Below are 15,982 nucleotides of genomic sequence, written 5' to 3'. Positions count from 1 at the left end.
CATTAGAGCAGTCTTTATCTGTAGTATTTATTCCCCCCTGGTTTCAAATGCAATTTGCTAAGTACGGCGTTTCACTCAGCTCTCGCTCACTGGCTTTCAGGCTGGAAGGGATGTGGGGGTGGATTATGTTATTTTTCTTTTTGTGTGTGTGTGTGGGGGGGGGGGGGGCGCTACATAAAGATATTGTGATAAATATTCGAGGCACAGCATTTGTGACAAATTGGTAGATTATGAGAGAGAGATTATTTCAATAATATGTACAGAGGTATGGAGACCCGAATAGTTTGATCTGGAGTAAGATTCTGTGCATGTTTGAGTTTGACAAAGTGATTTAACACTTTTACGGATCAAGCCGGACTCGCACCGTGTCTACACAGGAAGTGTGAGGCGACCAGCAGCTTCAGTGCCGGTCACTCGGAGCCCAACACATGAGTCAGGCTCGTAAAACAGGAAAATAGAGTTGAAGCTACGCTTTGGGGCATGTTTACGAGCAGACAGTGGCCTGTGTGGAAGCTTCATTTCTAGAGGTCCGAGGTAAACGCTTTTATTTTCATAGATTTAATAAAGTAATGCTCATGTCAAGGCCTGTTTTTAAATATTTAAGCAGGGTGCTGAGTCGAGGCTCACTTGCTAACCGCTTCAATCAGTCAGTGTAGCTTATTCTCTCTGATGATCAGTCGTGTCCAGCGTCAACATGGTGGCGCATTGAAAACCGTTTCTGCCAGAACTTGTGATGAATGAATGAACAGACCAGTTTGGAGCAGGACTCTCACTTTTTTACAGCACTCCACCAGCACCTCACACTGCTTAAAGACAAGACAAAGACTCATGTCGGTCTTCCCTGACACCCTGTACCTGTCTCTGACTGATTGGGGTCACGCCGTCCCTGATTAACATGCACATTTACGTGTTCCTGCCAGCATTTCTGCAAATTGTCCCAAATCAGCCAATGAGGTGCTCTCCTCAGACTTAATGAGCTAGATTAAGACGGAAGTCATTTAACCCCTGCATGCCACACACACACACACACACACACACGCGCACACAGTCTAGATCGGCATCTGTCCTCATCACAACCAAACAAGCATTAGCTCAGACACGCATACGCACACCTCACCTCCACCCTGTATTTCGGTTGGAGATGGAGTGCTGCCATTATGCAAATGTCATGTGTCAAGTGTAAATGAAATTCGAGGGATGGGGAACAACGGAAGTATTGGATATTACGCCGGCTCCCTTGGCAACTGCACCAAGGTAATGAGAGCATTCCTGGTCAAACGCCTTCGTTACGCTCAAAGGCAGCAGACTGACGACTGAATAGGAAGTGTTAAGAGGAAGTCCGTTGGGTCTGGTTGATCAAAGGAAGACGAGAGAACGTTACTCAGACCTGGAGTATGAATCGGCAAGGACGGGGAATTCATTCGTTTCTCAGGTTCTTGTTTTCCCAGTTACTATACAAACAGAGGTTCTTTGCTGTAACTCTACCCCGCTCACCCCGTATGTTATCTAGGCCTGTGAATAGCAATCATTTCCATCATTGATTAATCTGTAGCTATAACTAAGTAGTTAAAAATTTAAATCTCCTAAATCCAAACATAATCAAATTGCTATTTTTTTTCTCGCTCTCTCTCTCTCTCCCCCCCCCCCTGTCTATCACTGTGTACTGATCATAAAGACTCCTCACGCCTCGTCTCCTTGTCCCTCTGACGGCTGTGGCCTCGCTCTGCCTGAAAGAAGAGCAGCAAGATGAAACAGTCATTTTCTGAAGCCTTCGACCACAACTGCTAGTTTGATAATGGATGTAACTCTGAACAGGTAATTGTGGAAATGTCATGTAAATGTTCAACGGAAAATTGCTCTCCACATTCACACTGCGGTTCTGTACAAACAAAAACCATCTGCATCTTCGGAGGTATTATTATTCGACGTGTGATCTTCAATACCGACAGCAACTTCTCTGGCAACATGTTGTGGCCGGATAAACTCTTTCCTTCTCTCTCTACCGGTGCGGCCTAAACAAAGCAACACGTTGTCAGCCGACCTTTCAGAAAGCTGTCATTAGCCAATGGTCTGCTGTCTGCAGGCAACACAGAACGCGTTTCATGGGAACTGATCAGCATGCAGAATGACACTGGCATGCAATTTCTGAGACATTCAGTTCTGACCGCAACCTAATATCTACTCTCTTATTTGCTGCTTTTACTAAATCATAAAGACCTCTCTCTACTGACATTTCAGTGCTCGTTGATATCAATTACAGTTCATTGTCTTGTTAATAAATTCAAACTACGTCTATGATCTGATGGGAACCACAAATCACTCAGTGGTTCGAGAAAAAAATATCCATCAGGGAACTTGTTTGGATCGGAAGCTCTCCTCTCTCCTCTCCTCCCCCCTCCCCTCCTGTCTTCTCCCCTCCTCCACCCCTCTCCTGACCTCCCTCTGGTCATCCTGACACCTGAAATATTTCTCTGTTTACCCATATGGCCATGTACATGAACACACACACACACACACACGAACACACACACACACACACACACACACACACACACACACGAACACACACACACACACCTGTCACTTGAAAGTGAAACACAAAGTTAAAGGTCAGTGCCTGCTCAAGGTTGCCTCTCTCCCCCTGAGAGCCCTTTTGAAGTGGGGACACACACACACACACACACACACACACACACACACACAGAGAGAGAGACCAAGACATGACACACAACAACAACAACAAGCGGGCTCGGACAGGCAGTGAAAGCGTCAATGAATAATTTAACCCCTAACAGTACCCCCTGGCAGTAAAGGCTTGCGTGCGCGCGTCACATTGTACGTGTGCGCAGCTACTTGTGCGTACACTATGCCCTGTATGCCTAGAGGTGGCTATTGCGGCGGTGTAATGTGATGTGTGGGAGTATTATCAAAGCTGTAGGTATGACAGACACGCCGCCCCGGAGCTGACTTCCTGGAATTGCATTTTGTTGGCCGTCTTCAATATGAGACCTGTCACCTCGCTCCCTCCAGGCCATGCAAACTGTGATTGAGGTGTTTCTGTGAGGTGTCACGATCAAGGGTGTACGCTTGCGAGTTTTTTTTTTTGTGTGTGTCTGTCTGTGTGCTCGATGGGGTAATGGGCTGGCTTTCATGCCGATGAAGAGTTTTACACAACTTCTATCAATCCGCACTCCCAGTCTCGCCCTCCCTCTCTTTATCTCCTCCTTCAGTGCTCTTGCACATGCTTTTTTTTCTTCATTTGTTTCCTGTTTTTTTTTTTCTGTCAGTTTTCTTCCACCTTCACTTTGTCTTCCTTCCCTCCTTCCTTCCTTCCTTTTTTACCTCTTCACCCATCCTCTCCTGTCATGGCTTGGGGGAGCCCTTCAGTGCATTACAGAACTCTCACCACCAGTTCTCTTTATGGTACTTTCTCTTTTTAAATTCAATCAGGCTTGAATGGAGCCCCCAGAACCATTTCAATTTACTACCTGGACGCCACAGGATGGAAAGTCCTACGCTAACATAAAAGTCTAAATGGAGTGGAAGGCTAAGAGAGAGAGAGAGAAGAGGGATGGAGTGAAAGGTATGACTAGGAGGGGAGGGAGTGTATTGAAACGGGGCCGTGGAGAGATAACAGCAATTGAGTGGTAAAAATAGAGAGGGGCAGGTGAAATAGGGGGGAGAGGGGAGAGTCTAAAGCGCTGCAGTGGATAAGGGACCAGAGATGACAGCAAGGGGAGAGAAAAAGGCAGTGAAATGAAGGGTGCGACATAGAAAGGAGGAGATAAGGAGACGAGGTGATTCATATAAAGGTTTTTTTTTTTTTTAATCAGAGGAGAATGTGAAGCCGCTCCCCTGACAACCTGTTTGGGGGAATGCATCAACCTTTCGGCGTCTATGAGACGATGCAGTGCAGGCACTCTGTGCTGCTATGGAGAAAATACAGCGCGTAGCACACACACGCCTGCATCGGAACGTAAGATGAAGCTAGTTTTTGGTTGTTTTTACACGCGCTGTATCACTCGTCTTTCACCCGTGGCCATTGCATCTTTGAGGATTGATCAAAAGCGTTGCCGTCTCCTCACAACAGTCCTTTTGACCTCGCTTGCCTGCTTTCCGCGGGGCAACTTTCCGTTCACTCTCCCCTTTGGGCCAAAATAGACTCGTCGTGTCCATCTTTGCTGCCAGCCGTTTGTGCGCTGTGTGTGCAGGTTAAAGTGTTTTTCTCAGTCGTTTTCGGGGGAATTGAAAAGTGCCTTCGCACTTCGCTCTCCCGGGGATAGTTGCCATTTCAGTCTCGCTGAGTCACTCGCTGGACCACGAGTGTCCTTCGGCGGCTCGGAAAGACTATCATCACCATCAACTCTGATGAGAAAAGAGCATAATGTGTGTGGGCGTGTCTGTGTTTACGAGGTCAGAGGAGATTGGAGCTCACGCTCATTTCATCATTTTGACTCCCTTTGTTTTATCGGTTCTCGTCCGGCTGCTCTAATTCACGATTTCAGAAGTTCTTTAAAGGACTTTTCCAAAGATACAGACAGCCCAGAAGAACGTGCATGAGCTTCGTATTGGCATATGATTTCTTTTTTTTGTCGTGTTTGCTTTATCTCTGGCTCTGTGTTCAGGCCACTACATATACTCACTTTAATTAGGTCTAAAGCCTCCTTCTACTGCTTTTTCCTTTGACCCAAAGTTCTTCAGCTTTTGCAGAAACTGAGAAATGACTCTCAGAGAGAAAAATGACACTTTAACACTTTTACTTCTGCCACTATACTTCTACATCTCTGAGGCAAATGTTCTACTTTCTACTCCAGCATTTATCTTCGCAGCTTTAATGACTAGTTATACAATAATTCAAATTTTCTTCAGGGGCAAAAAAACTGAAAAAACGTTTGTGAAACACCGATGCAGAGTTTGCAGGTCTGAGTTATAGAGCCCAAAACCAGAGTTTGATCATTCACCCATTCATGTCGACCTGAATATGGATGTTGAGGCAAACCTCTCTTGGAAGAGACTAAACTGCCAAAGTGAGTGCACCCTAGAATAAGCCGTGGATACCGTTTTATTATAATAATAGTCATTTGACGCGTTGGTTCTTGTATTCCACTCGATCAGCTTTGTTTTTAATTACTGCCGTACTTTCATAAAGCAGTCCCCTTCCCACTGTTTTTGTAAATGTCACCTGTGGGAGGCCACTTAATGCTCGGCTTATTAATCAGACTTGTGTTATGAGGAGGAGATGAACACTTAAATACTTAAGCATTGCGCAGAGTACAATCAGACCAGATACAGTATTTGCCTGCACCTGCCTATCTGACTAGAGAATTGTGTGTGTGTGTCTGAACTAAGCAATTGGGGCCTGTCATTAAGAAAACAGGCATCCTGAAGAGGCCCATACATTGATCCGCACACATGCACACCATGGGACCAGCCATGCACAGCGCCGTCACCCCCCTCTCTGTCCGGATTGTCGGACTTTGTGGAGTGAGCACAAAAGCGGCGATTCGAGCACAAAAGCGGCGATTCAGGCCAGGTCGCCTCCCGTTGTGACATTAAAGGCATCTTTGCCACTCTGTGGTCTTAATGGGTCAGTGATGCATGTCAGAGAGTGGAGACTCCCACAGCTCTTCTCCATTAACGAGATAGTAAAAGAAGAAAACAGAAGAATATTGCAATATTTAGCTGCTATTAAAAGTGAATGGTAATTGTGCTTTATGTTCCACGTGGGGAGGTTAATGCAACACTTCATTTTACAACTGCTTTGGTGCTTCATATTTTACAATATTCCCAACTATTAATGAAGAGCAGCAGATTCGGCAGCATACGACACGAATTAGAAGCTTATATTTTGCAGCATGTAATTGTCCGCACTATTTCATGCTGCTATTCTATTTAGCATCATATTAACTGATCCTCACCAGCCATTAAAGACTCATTAGTGAAGCTGTGAAGTCCATCTTTACCACTCAGTCGGCAGCGGAGACGGTCCATTATAGAAACTTCATACTTCAGTGACAAACCTTGAGAAATCGAGAAGATGTGGTCCACTGAAATTGTGAACGGCGTTGTGAATGAGAATGAACCAGCGGCGGACAGGTTTGCACCCCTGCTGCTCTGATTTCCTTGCCTGAGGCAAGGCCAGGGAAGGTGTGTGTCTTTGAAGGCAAGTTTTAGTGGCGTGGGGGGGGGAGGGGGATTTTTTTTGCAGCGCTGGATAGACCTTCAGTAATAAACAACAAAAGCAGTCGACCATAATTCCCCAGCATGCTGATATCACTGAGCAGGTAAACTGGACTTTACTCTCGTAATAACGCTTCAGAGCTGACCGCGTGATTGGTTCTCACTGCTTCACTGTACATTACAGTTCTACTTAAGTGGACTCCTTGGAAATCCACAGTGGAGTTCCAGGATTAAATGCCAAACAAGTGATGTCTGAAGGCTTTACCTGGCTGCTAAGGATCAAATAAGAGAGACGGCATCTGTCTTTGCACATCTGTACTCCCTATCGATACCGTATTGCTCTGAGAGAAAAGACTAATGAGAGCGACAGCGTTGGGCTACAATTATAGAGAGATAAAGAGATGGAGGGGTGGAGAGCACGCCGCAGGAAGATGGAGGAGTAGGCCACGAGCGGCGGTAAGGGGGTGATTTGTCTTTGAGGCTCTGTGGTGTTGGTGTTGGCAGCGTCAGCTAAACAAGACCATCTCATTTCCTGTTGTCTGCAGGAAGCAGCTGTCTGCTACCGCTACCGCTGCCGCTGCTACTCCGAGCCCCTGGTCATCAATCTCCCCCGTTTTAATTGGTCTGCACCACACTGCGATGCACCAGCACACACAGACACACACACACACACACACACACACACACACACACACTGACAGAAATTGGTGTAAATGTGCATGCAAGCAATGGATGCACACACAGAATGAACATACGTGGCAAATATACAGATATACACCAGTTTACCTCTGTGTCTCATTAGGTTACTTGATATCAGTGTTGCCACTCTTTTTTTACAGCGTCGGCAGAGGCATGTCAAAAGTTTATGTATAAGAAAAGATAAGAGACACGGTATTTAAATTTAGTTCAGTTAGTACTCAAACTACGGTACGACACAATGGGAGCAGCCATGGTGATTTTACTGGGATACAGCTGTAAGCCTTGTATCCATACACAGCTCTGGTTGTAATGTGGTTACGATATATAGGCCTTTTGTCACAGCACACATTTTGACATCAGCACAGCAGCACACGTGTCTTTTAATAACAATATCCCGGCTCCCAGTAAGCCGTGACACTTTGTCTGACAGTGAGCCGGCATGCACGACAGCAGGACCCTGAAACGGAAGCGGCGAAATGAAACTCCATTCATGTTCTTGTTTGCACCTGTGATCATCCTGTGAAAGAGGCCTCACTCAAGCACACATTCCATAAACCAAAATTCAGCTGGTTTGATTCTGCTCATGTCTTGGGTAGATGGAAACCTGTTGAGTTGGCTCGCACAACGTTCCACCAAAAGGAGCTCTGTAGGCATGTTTTATCTCGTGGGGGCAGCTTTGCGTAAAAAAAATCCTTTTGGGAAGCTAAAAAAATATATTTTTCATTCAGTTGTGAACGGCAGATTTTTTTCTTTGTGTGCGACGGGAAAGCTTAAGTGTGTATGTCTTCTACTGGTCTGTGCAGAGGCTGTGCTGTCCTGTTTTATATCCCATTAGCTTCGCTCTCCCAAGGAAAGGTCCTGATTATGAAGCCCATTTATACCTGCTGCTGTAAGCATGTGGACACGCACATCATTTACATAATGCGTCTGTGCACCTTCCCATGGCACCACTCTCTTTCTCTCTTTTGTTCTCTGAAACAAACACACGCTCATATCCGCCCCCCCCACCCCCACGCCTGCAGAAACACACACACACACACATGCTCTCACACATGTGCGAATACACCGAAAGCCTTCAGCGAGTGATGCAGCGTCGGGGGCAAGAGCGGGATGTAAACAGCAGGGAGTCTGGCAGAGGCGTGGGCGGTGTGTGGGAAGACCATATGCATTTCACCAGGCACTGATGAAAACACACGCTGGTACACTTAATTACCCGCAGTATTGTCACATTCATAATAAAAACAACAACATACTCGCCCATCTATTTCCTTCTGTCTTTGTCTTTTTCGTCCCGTCACACACACACACACACACACACACACACACACACACACACACACTGCAACAAATCCTGAACAGGCTTCAGATGGCACACACCCAACTGGAATCTCAATTCTTTCTCAAAACCATTTGTAATAACAAAAAAATGAATAAAAAAAAGCGACTTCAGTGCAGCCTGAGCTGGTGGAGGAAGCTGACACAGTGCCATCCAGTGGTGGGGGTGGTAATTGCTGTGGTGTCTTGATACATTTAACTGAAAGGTGAATTTATCTTTTTTTTTAAGCAACACATCTTGTGTGTTAAAAGGTGTTCAAGCCATGCAAAATATGAATTTTTCTTTCTTTGGTTTTTAGTTGTTTTATTCTTTAATGCAGTGCTACAGCTGAGTACTACCTCTTGAGTAGGTCTTTATAGTCCTCCTGTGTATTGGATTGTCTAATAATCTCAGAGAACCAACATTGAATGTGCAGTTGGGTAACAATTAAAAAGCTGCCATTCTATCTATTTACTGTCTGATCCGATGAAATGGAAGCTAATGTTGGCAGTGCCATAAAGCCCATAAAGTGACCCCCGTCCATTAAAATCCTTTTATGACTTCAGAGTCTTCGTGAAGCGGCCGGGTGCTGCGAGCAGGAAGAATGGAATTACGATAAGTGCTTTTCGAGTGTCACTGGATGTGGTGTATTGATGTATTGACATCTGGCCGTACATTTTAATGTCGGCCCAAGACTGTGTGTGTGTGTGTGTGTGTGTGTGTGTGAGAGAGACTGAGGGATTTAGTATGTGTCGCGGACACAGGTACGCACACACATGCCTGCGCTCCTCCTCATCCTCCTCCTCCGCTTCAGTGTGTCCTGTCCTTGCCGTGTGACAGGTCTTTGCAGAACAAGCCTTCCTCTCTGGGCGGCGAAATCAGAATTCACCATAGCTGATGGGTTCGTGCCTGGAGGGAATTCTGGGAGATTTAAAAAAAAAAAAAAATGCTGAGTCTCTAATCGATCGTAGCACGCTCTCATTCTGCCATCATTACGCCGCCGCTGCAGATAGAGATGGATGATGGGATCCCAGCCCTTTCCATTTAAAGGAGCATTTGTTACGTCAGGTTTAGTTTCCAGTGGGAAATGAATTCAGAGCCGCTGCTATAAAACATCTTTATTTCTGTCTGTTCTCATCTTGTTTTGCCATCTTTAAAGAATCAAACCGTGGCTTTCTCCGAATGATCAGAGAGCCATGGGGATGCAGTGGGTTCACTCATTAGCCAAATCCCTGTTGGTATAAATACATTCAAGAATGTTATTTCTTGACGCGCACACACACACACACCCACACACACACACACAGGGCATGGCATCTACAATTATCCAGCTCCAGACCCTAGGCTCTGACATCTGTTTCCTAATGACAGATAATTGCATGCTGTCAAGTGCAATCAACGGCAGTTGCTGCTAAGAAACTGGGTTTGGATTGTGTCACCGGTGCAGCCATGTTGGATCCAGACGAAAGACGGAGATATTACGGCAAACTCCCTCAGAATGTGACTCTATAGGGGTGTGCATGTGTTTTTTTTTTTTTTTGCATCCCGGTCTCCAAAAAAATTACTTTCCCATACAACACTGCATTCCCACTTGCTTTGAGGGAACGTGTTATCTACCGAATTCCGTTTGTATTAAATGTATCACGAACACGTTTAATGAAAGTCCAGGTTTGGAGGAGGTCGGGGTGGATGGACATCAAACATCAGGTCAAACTCTTTAAAACTATGAATCTATCAGAATATTTTCCAAATGATTGTACTGGTCAGTGAATCAACGAATTGTTTCAGCTCTAATTAAACCAGTTGCTGTGTTTACACACAAATGCATGTTTTAAATCTAAAACCACGAGTCTCACATACATTTACCTCATGCTCTCATGGGTCAGTTAGGCCAGTAACATGGCAGAGCTCTATGTCGTCAAAAGATCTGCTCTTCTTTAGTGTCATTGTGTAACAGTTTGATTGGTATCACATTATTTATTGTTACTTTCATCAGAAGCCCTCATTATTGTATTTCGTGAATCAATTAGCGCCGGCACCTCAAACACCGTCTTGGTCTTCTTGTCCTTTTTTTTAATGATCTAATTCTAATTCCCTCCTTGTAATCGACGCCTGCTCTTACAACCTTTGCGTCACGCCAGTCTGTGTCAATGTCTGCCACAGTATTTTTAGGCCAGTTGGAAATGGTGTGTGTGTGTGTGTGTGTGTGAGGGTAGATAAGCAGATTATTTAAGGTTATTAAGATTTCACACACAGGGGCGAGGCCACGCTGTGAAGCCGTCGCTGTGTCTCTTGCGGCGCGTCTCCTTTTGCGACTTGGCCGACACCTCCGCCTGCGTACAGCTGCCATATGGTTGACTGGTGTGTTTTGTTATCACCTGGCAAAGACACCGACGACGTTAATCAGGTCCAACTTTAACAGCCTCAGAAGATGACGCGAACGCCGTCACTGAACTCTGGTGGTTCTGAAAGAATTGAAAGCACCCCTATGGATTGTTTTTGAGGTGACTGAAGGCCTGCATGCCATTTGTGGTTCCTGTTGTCTTGGCTGTTATGTAGTGTGGTACGCCTGTGATGTAAGGCCTGTGCAGTCATGTTTATTCCAGTAGCAATAACAGGTCTTGAAGGTTACCTGCCTGCGTGAAACAGGGTTGCATTGCCTTTTTTTCAAACATGTCTGGTATGTGCTTTGACTGGTTGATGTAGAAAGGCTCTGCACTTCATCCAGAACTTTTTTCCCACTGCCAATAAAGAGGGACCTGAAGCCAGAGAGATAGTAGCGCAGTACTTAGCTCATGACAGCTGGTGAAAATGTCATTTCAGACCGACGTGCTCAGTTGTAGCCCTGAGAGATCAAAATGAGGCTGTCAGTCAGTCTCGGCGAGAGGTCAGGCCGTCTCTCCGTGTTTTTGTGTCGGAGGTTTGGCACAAAGTACGACTTTCTTCAAATGGCCTCGTGCAGCCTTGGGTGGTTTGCGATTAATTTGGAGTTCAGACAAGTTGATAGCTTTTGAGCGTGTGTAGACGTGTCTCCGTGTGTGTGTGCGCGCGCGTATGTTAACTTGTTTGGTGTCATTTGTTATCGCCGCCATCATTTCCACCAGAAGCTGTTATTCCCTTATGCAGCATGTCATCAGCATTTGGGAGCTGTAATGATAATGAGCTGGGAGAGATGTTCTTTCAGGATCCATTTGGAAGTCTTTGAGCTCTGCTGTGCTCTGCCCCGTCTTATTTACTCATTTGCATTTTAACCAGCCCCTGCGTCTCTACATTCCAAGATGACTCCTCTGAATCCTCTGAGAAAACATTCTGTTTAATGCATGTTGCCTTGCTCACAAACCTCATACTGCTAAAATGTAAATTTGCTGACAACGTGCGCTTTGGGTGTGCTAACCATTGCCCGCCCCCAGCAGACCCTTTTAGCCCGGTTAGCTTGGCTAAACTTCCTCCCAGCACCCATGGGCTCGGTATCCTGGTGAAGGGGGGGGGGGGCCGCGGCTCGGCTCCAGATGGCCGTCTGGATAGACGGAGCCGTTTTTACTGCCTCGTCCCCTGCTACATTACTCAAACGTTATCACCCCTGCCTACAAAAATCCATCTGTGCTCACATGCTAACTTGAAGAATCCATCATCTTGGCACTTTGTATTGAAACAATGACAATAATGACAGCCGGGGATGGATTCTCAGAAGGACGCGATGAACGTCTCAAACTGGCCAACGTTCGTCCTCGGATCAATTTTTGGAAATTAAGTTGTCAGCAGAAATTGCCTTTTCTTTTTGTAAAGGAGGAGAGTTTCAGTTGCTCTCTATATATTTACACAGAGGAGCTGTATATCTGGCCCCCATTGTTTTGCAAGCTTGACGGTTTTAATGAGGCCACAGAAGAGTTTCTCCTGCTTAACTTTCTGTTGTGGTGGAGTTTCAGTGGGAATCAATGAAGGATTTAGAATAGGTTTAGGTTCCTCGCTCATTCTGTCTCTCTCTTGCTCACTCTGACACACACACACACACGCTCACTGGCCTCAGCTCTTGCTGACTAATTGGGTACCGATGCTGAGTCGTGTGATCTTGCAGCATATGCGCCTCGTGTGTTTGTCTACATGTGTTTTTTATGTGTACATGTACGTACATGTAGGCTTACCTTTAGCTAATCAATCATCCATTATGCAATCATGGAGTCGTCCTCCTTTATCCAACCGAATCACCGTCAAGAGTCATCTTTGCAGCTCAACTCCTGTATTCTCTCTCTCTCTCTCGCTCTCTCTCTGTCTCTCTCTCTCTCTCTCTCTCTCTCTCGCTCTCTCGCTCTCGCTCTCGCTCTCTTCTATAAGTTTAGGTCATACATATTACAGGTCCTGTAGGTCAGAGAATTGTTTTTGTGAGGAGTTTGATTTATTTGCACATTTATACGTGCTAAGCGCTTGAGAAGGTTTGCCCCGTGGCGTGTGCGAGACGAGGCCAGTGACCAATGATTCTCTGACAAACGAGGTGCGAGTGTGCCTCTACCGAACCCATACATTACTGTCCGACCCGATCTGAACAACCGGGAATCAGCTTTCTGGCGGAATTAAGAGAGCAGCCATACAGAACCTCTGATTGTTTAGTGTCATTAACGCTGTAAATAGCCCTGATATCTGCAGTTATTTTACCTTCTAGTTCACTTTCCTTTACAGACAAGTTGCACACACTCACATCTGAGAGTCAGGCTGACTAAAATCTCCTCTGCAGCTCTTTTACATGAACTACCTTGCTCAAAGACACCTTGAGAGTCGTACAGAGCTTCCCGAAACGAGTTCCCCACGGCGGGTCCAACCCCTTCCAGCCGCCGTCGGACCCGTTGATGCGAGGTCACCGTGTTGCTGGTCACAAGCCCGTCTCATTGCTCCTGTGGTAACACTACGGTGGTGAATGAGCCCCGCTCACAGGTGGTTGTGATGTTGGTGTGTTCTGAATTGTTTGTTTGCCTCGACTCCTCAGGTTCATCCAGGAGATAGAGATGAACATGGGGCCGGGTCAGGCCAAGCAGTGCCAACTCCGAGCCTTCCTCACTTACTACATCAACGACCTCTTCCTCAACCAGGTGAGTGAAATGACAGATTTGATGCCTTGTAGATTGTCTGACAGAGTGGCATATCGGCAGTCAAAGCAATGCTTCAGATTGACATCGGAACATTTTTTCAACAACAAACTCAGCTCTGGGGTGCTGGTAACACTAAATAACAGACTGCTGCTCACATTTTTGTTAAAAACACATTTTTACAGTGTTTTTGAAAGTCACAATCTGTTCTTGTTACTTAATCGCGGGGACGTTTTGTACTATATTCGATTTTTGTGGGGGTGTTGGAAGCCAATTGGTCACAATTTGGTACTGTTCCCTTTTAGGACTTCTAGAAATTGATAGAACTAGATAACACAATGGCATAATTTATTCCATTCAACGTCGTCTCCGAACCATTAGGTGCGAACAGAGATCAACAAGGAAATTATGGCAGTGAGCAAGGCAGCTGACCCTTTGAAGATCCTTGCCAACGCTGACACCATGAAGGTTCTGGGCGTCCAGAGGCCGCTGCTGCAGGTGAGCAACATCCAGCATACGTTCCCAAGACACCAAATATATACCAAACATGAGGGGGTTTTGCACAGGTGTCAAATGACTATTGCTGACACAAGTTCACACACACATGCATGCACACTGTGTGTGTGTAGCATAGCTGCATGTGAGCAGTTAGAGAGGCTGAAAGAAAACAACACTGCCTGTTTGGCACCGTTTCCCCTTTGTACCGCTGTTCAATGGAGGAGGGCTCTCTTGAGTACGTTCACCTTGCAGTTGTGATCGCAATAGGTTCAGGGACAGACGCACACACACACACACACACACACACACACACACACACACACACACACACACACACACACACACACCCTTTCAGCCTCTCTCTCTTTTGCTCTCAGCTCATTAGGCCCGCCCTGCCACCTATCTCACAGGATCATAATTGCAGCTGAAATAGTGCTTGATCTTTGAGTTTACAGCTGTTGTTAACTGGTGGTTATATAACTAGACACACACGCACACATTGGCACACTTGGATCTACCGTTCGCTGTTTCCTGCAGGGCCATTTTTCTACAGAGAGCCAGTTTACGATAGCTGACCTACCAGAGGAGTCGTCAAATGCACTCGTGTCACGCACCGTGACTGTGTCGCCGCGTGGCCACACCAGCAGCCGTGGAATATAGCTTCGCTTCATTGCTTTGTGCTTGTGCTTATTTTAGAGATGTCTTTCTAAACGCTGCAAGCTGTGGATGTGTCTATGCGAGAATCATTTTTCAATTTTTTCCCTCGGAAGTCGTCAGTTCACTCAAATCGCATACAAATCATATTTCCTCTTCCTCCCTTACGTCGACTGTTATTTTTCAAAGCACATTTTGTTTTATTTGTGTGCCGAAATCCACCTCTGGAATACGTGCCGTCGTCCCAATGCAACAGAGGTGAATAGATTTAAAGCAAACGGTCCAAACAAAACCTGTTAAACTTAACTCTGAACTCCAAACATGGACTGCCTCATTGACTGCACCGCATTAAACCACAGGCTCATCGAGCTTATTTTGCCAGTCTTTCTCATTTAACACAAGCTCATGGCAGGTTGAAGATTACCGCGGTGCCAAAGTCAAGATCCAGACAGCTGGCAAGATTTCCTATTCGTCAGATATTCAGAATTTTCGGTATTGTACGATGCTCTTTGTCTGCAATATTGTAAAAATGCATGTTTCTCGTGCACACGCACTTCTGTGTGTGATGCGTCTCTGTGTGTGTGTGTGTCCATGCAGTTGTCAAGGAAGAAAGTGTCCCAGAGAGGTACTTTGTCTGTGCTGTGGGTGTTTGTGTAGCAGACCTTGGATATCTGTGTGTGTGTGTGTGTGTGTGTGTGTGTGTGTGTGTGTGTGTGTGTGTGTGTGTGTGTGTGTGTGTGTGTGTGTGTGTGTGTGTGTGTGTGTGTGTTGCGGTGTATTTGTTTCTGTCAGAGCCTTCCTGTGTGTGTGCCTGGTTCTCTCACAGGGAGGGACCAGCGGTGGCAGATCATTACAGAGCGAGAGACCGTGGGCGTTTGGAGTTCAGCAGGGTTTGTTTACGGCTCGGGCCCCTCCTTAACGAGCAGTGCAGCATCTTGCTAATTATGCTGCTGTGGCTAATGAGCCTTTCTGCTGATAGTGTGGAGTGCAATAAAACACTCCTTTTGTTTGGGCTTTTTGCCTTTTTTTAATTGGGCTAAATAAAAGAGCTTTGCTCTCCTTCTCCTGCCATTCACATTCCAGGGTCAGGATGGCATTGCTGTGCGTTTCTAGTACTTGTTTTCTTGTGTGTATCTGTGGGTCTGTTTTGCTACACGTGTGCGTGTGCGTGTGTGCGTGTGTGTGTGGGTGTGTGGGTGTGTGTGGTGGTGTTTTCGGTCCTCTGACTTGAGAGCCTTCCCACTGTTTGATGGCCTTCATCCTCAGTGTCACTGTTGTGACAGACTGCTCGCTTCTTTGGTCTCTATCTTTCATTCATTTAGTTGTCACGAGTGCTTTTGATAAAGGCTTTTGATAATCCTGAAAGTATAAACTTAACCGGGTATTTTCTGACAGGAGCTTCTAACCGGCCAGGTGGGGAATCTACCAACAGATAATTAAAGATTACAGTGACCGCACCATATAATGGTCGCTAGTTTCCAATAATGGAGCAGATGCGGTTTTGTGTGTCTTTGTGCGCACGTATCTATACGCGAGGGCTCGAGTGCGAGCGTGTTGG

At 46.0% G+C, this 15,982-nt stretch overlaps 1 protein-coding gene across 1 annotated transcript in view; it reads left to right on the top strand.

The window, feature by feature from the left end:
- The window catches only part of exoc4 (exocyst complex component 4), an 85,938-nt gene that overhangs the window by 40,096 nt on the left and 29,860 nt on the right, over positions 1–15,982 (top strand). Inside the window, exons 12-13 of the mRNA XM_079294086.1 lie at positions 13,173–13,275; positions 13,654–13,770. Coding sequence (XP_079150212.1) covers positions 13,173–13,275; positions 13,654–13,770 — 220 coding nt within the window. The remainder of the gene's footprint in view (positions 1–13,172; positions 13,276–13,653; positions 13,771–15,982) is intronic.

The sequence above is a fragment of the Melanostigma gelatinosum genome (genome assembly GCF_949748355.1).
Source record: "Melanostigma gelatinosum genome assembly, chromosome: 22".
NCBI classification, from domain to species: domain Eukaryota; kingdom Metazoa; phylum Chordata; class Actinopteri; order Perciformes; family Zoarcidae; genus Melanostigma; species Melanostigma gelatinosum.
This window is presented reverse-complemented; position numbering and strand designations above follow the sequence as displayed.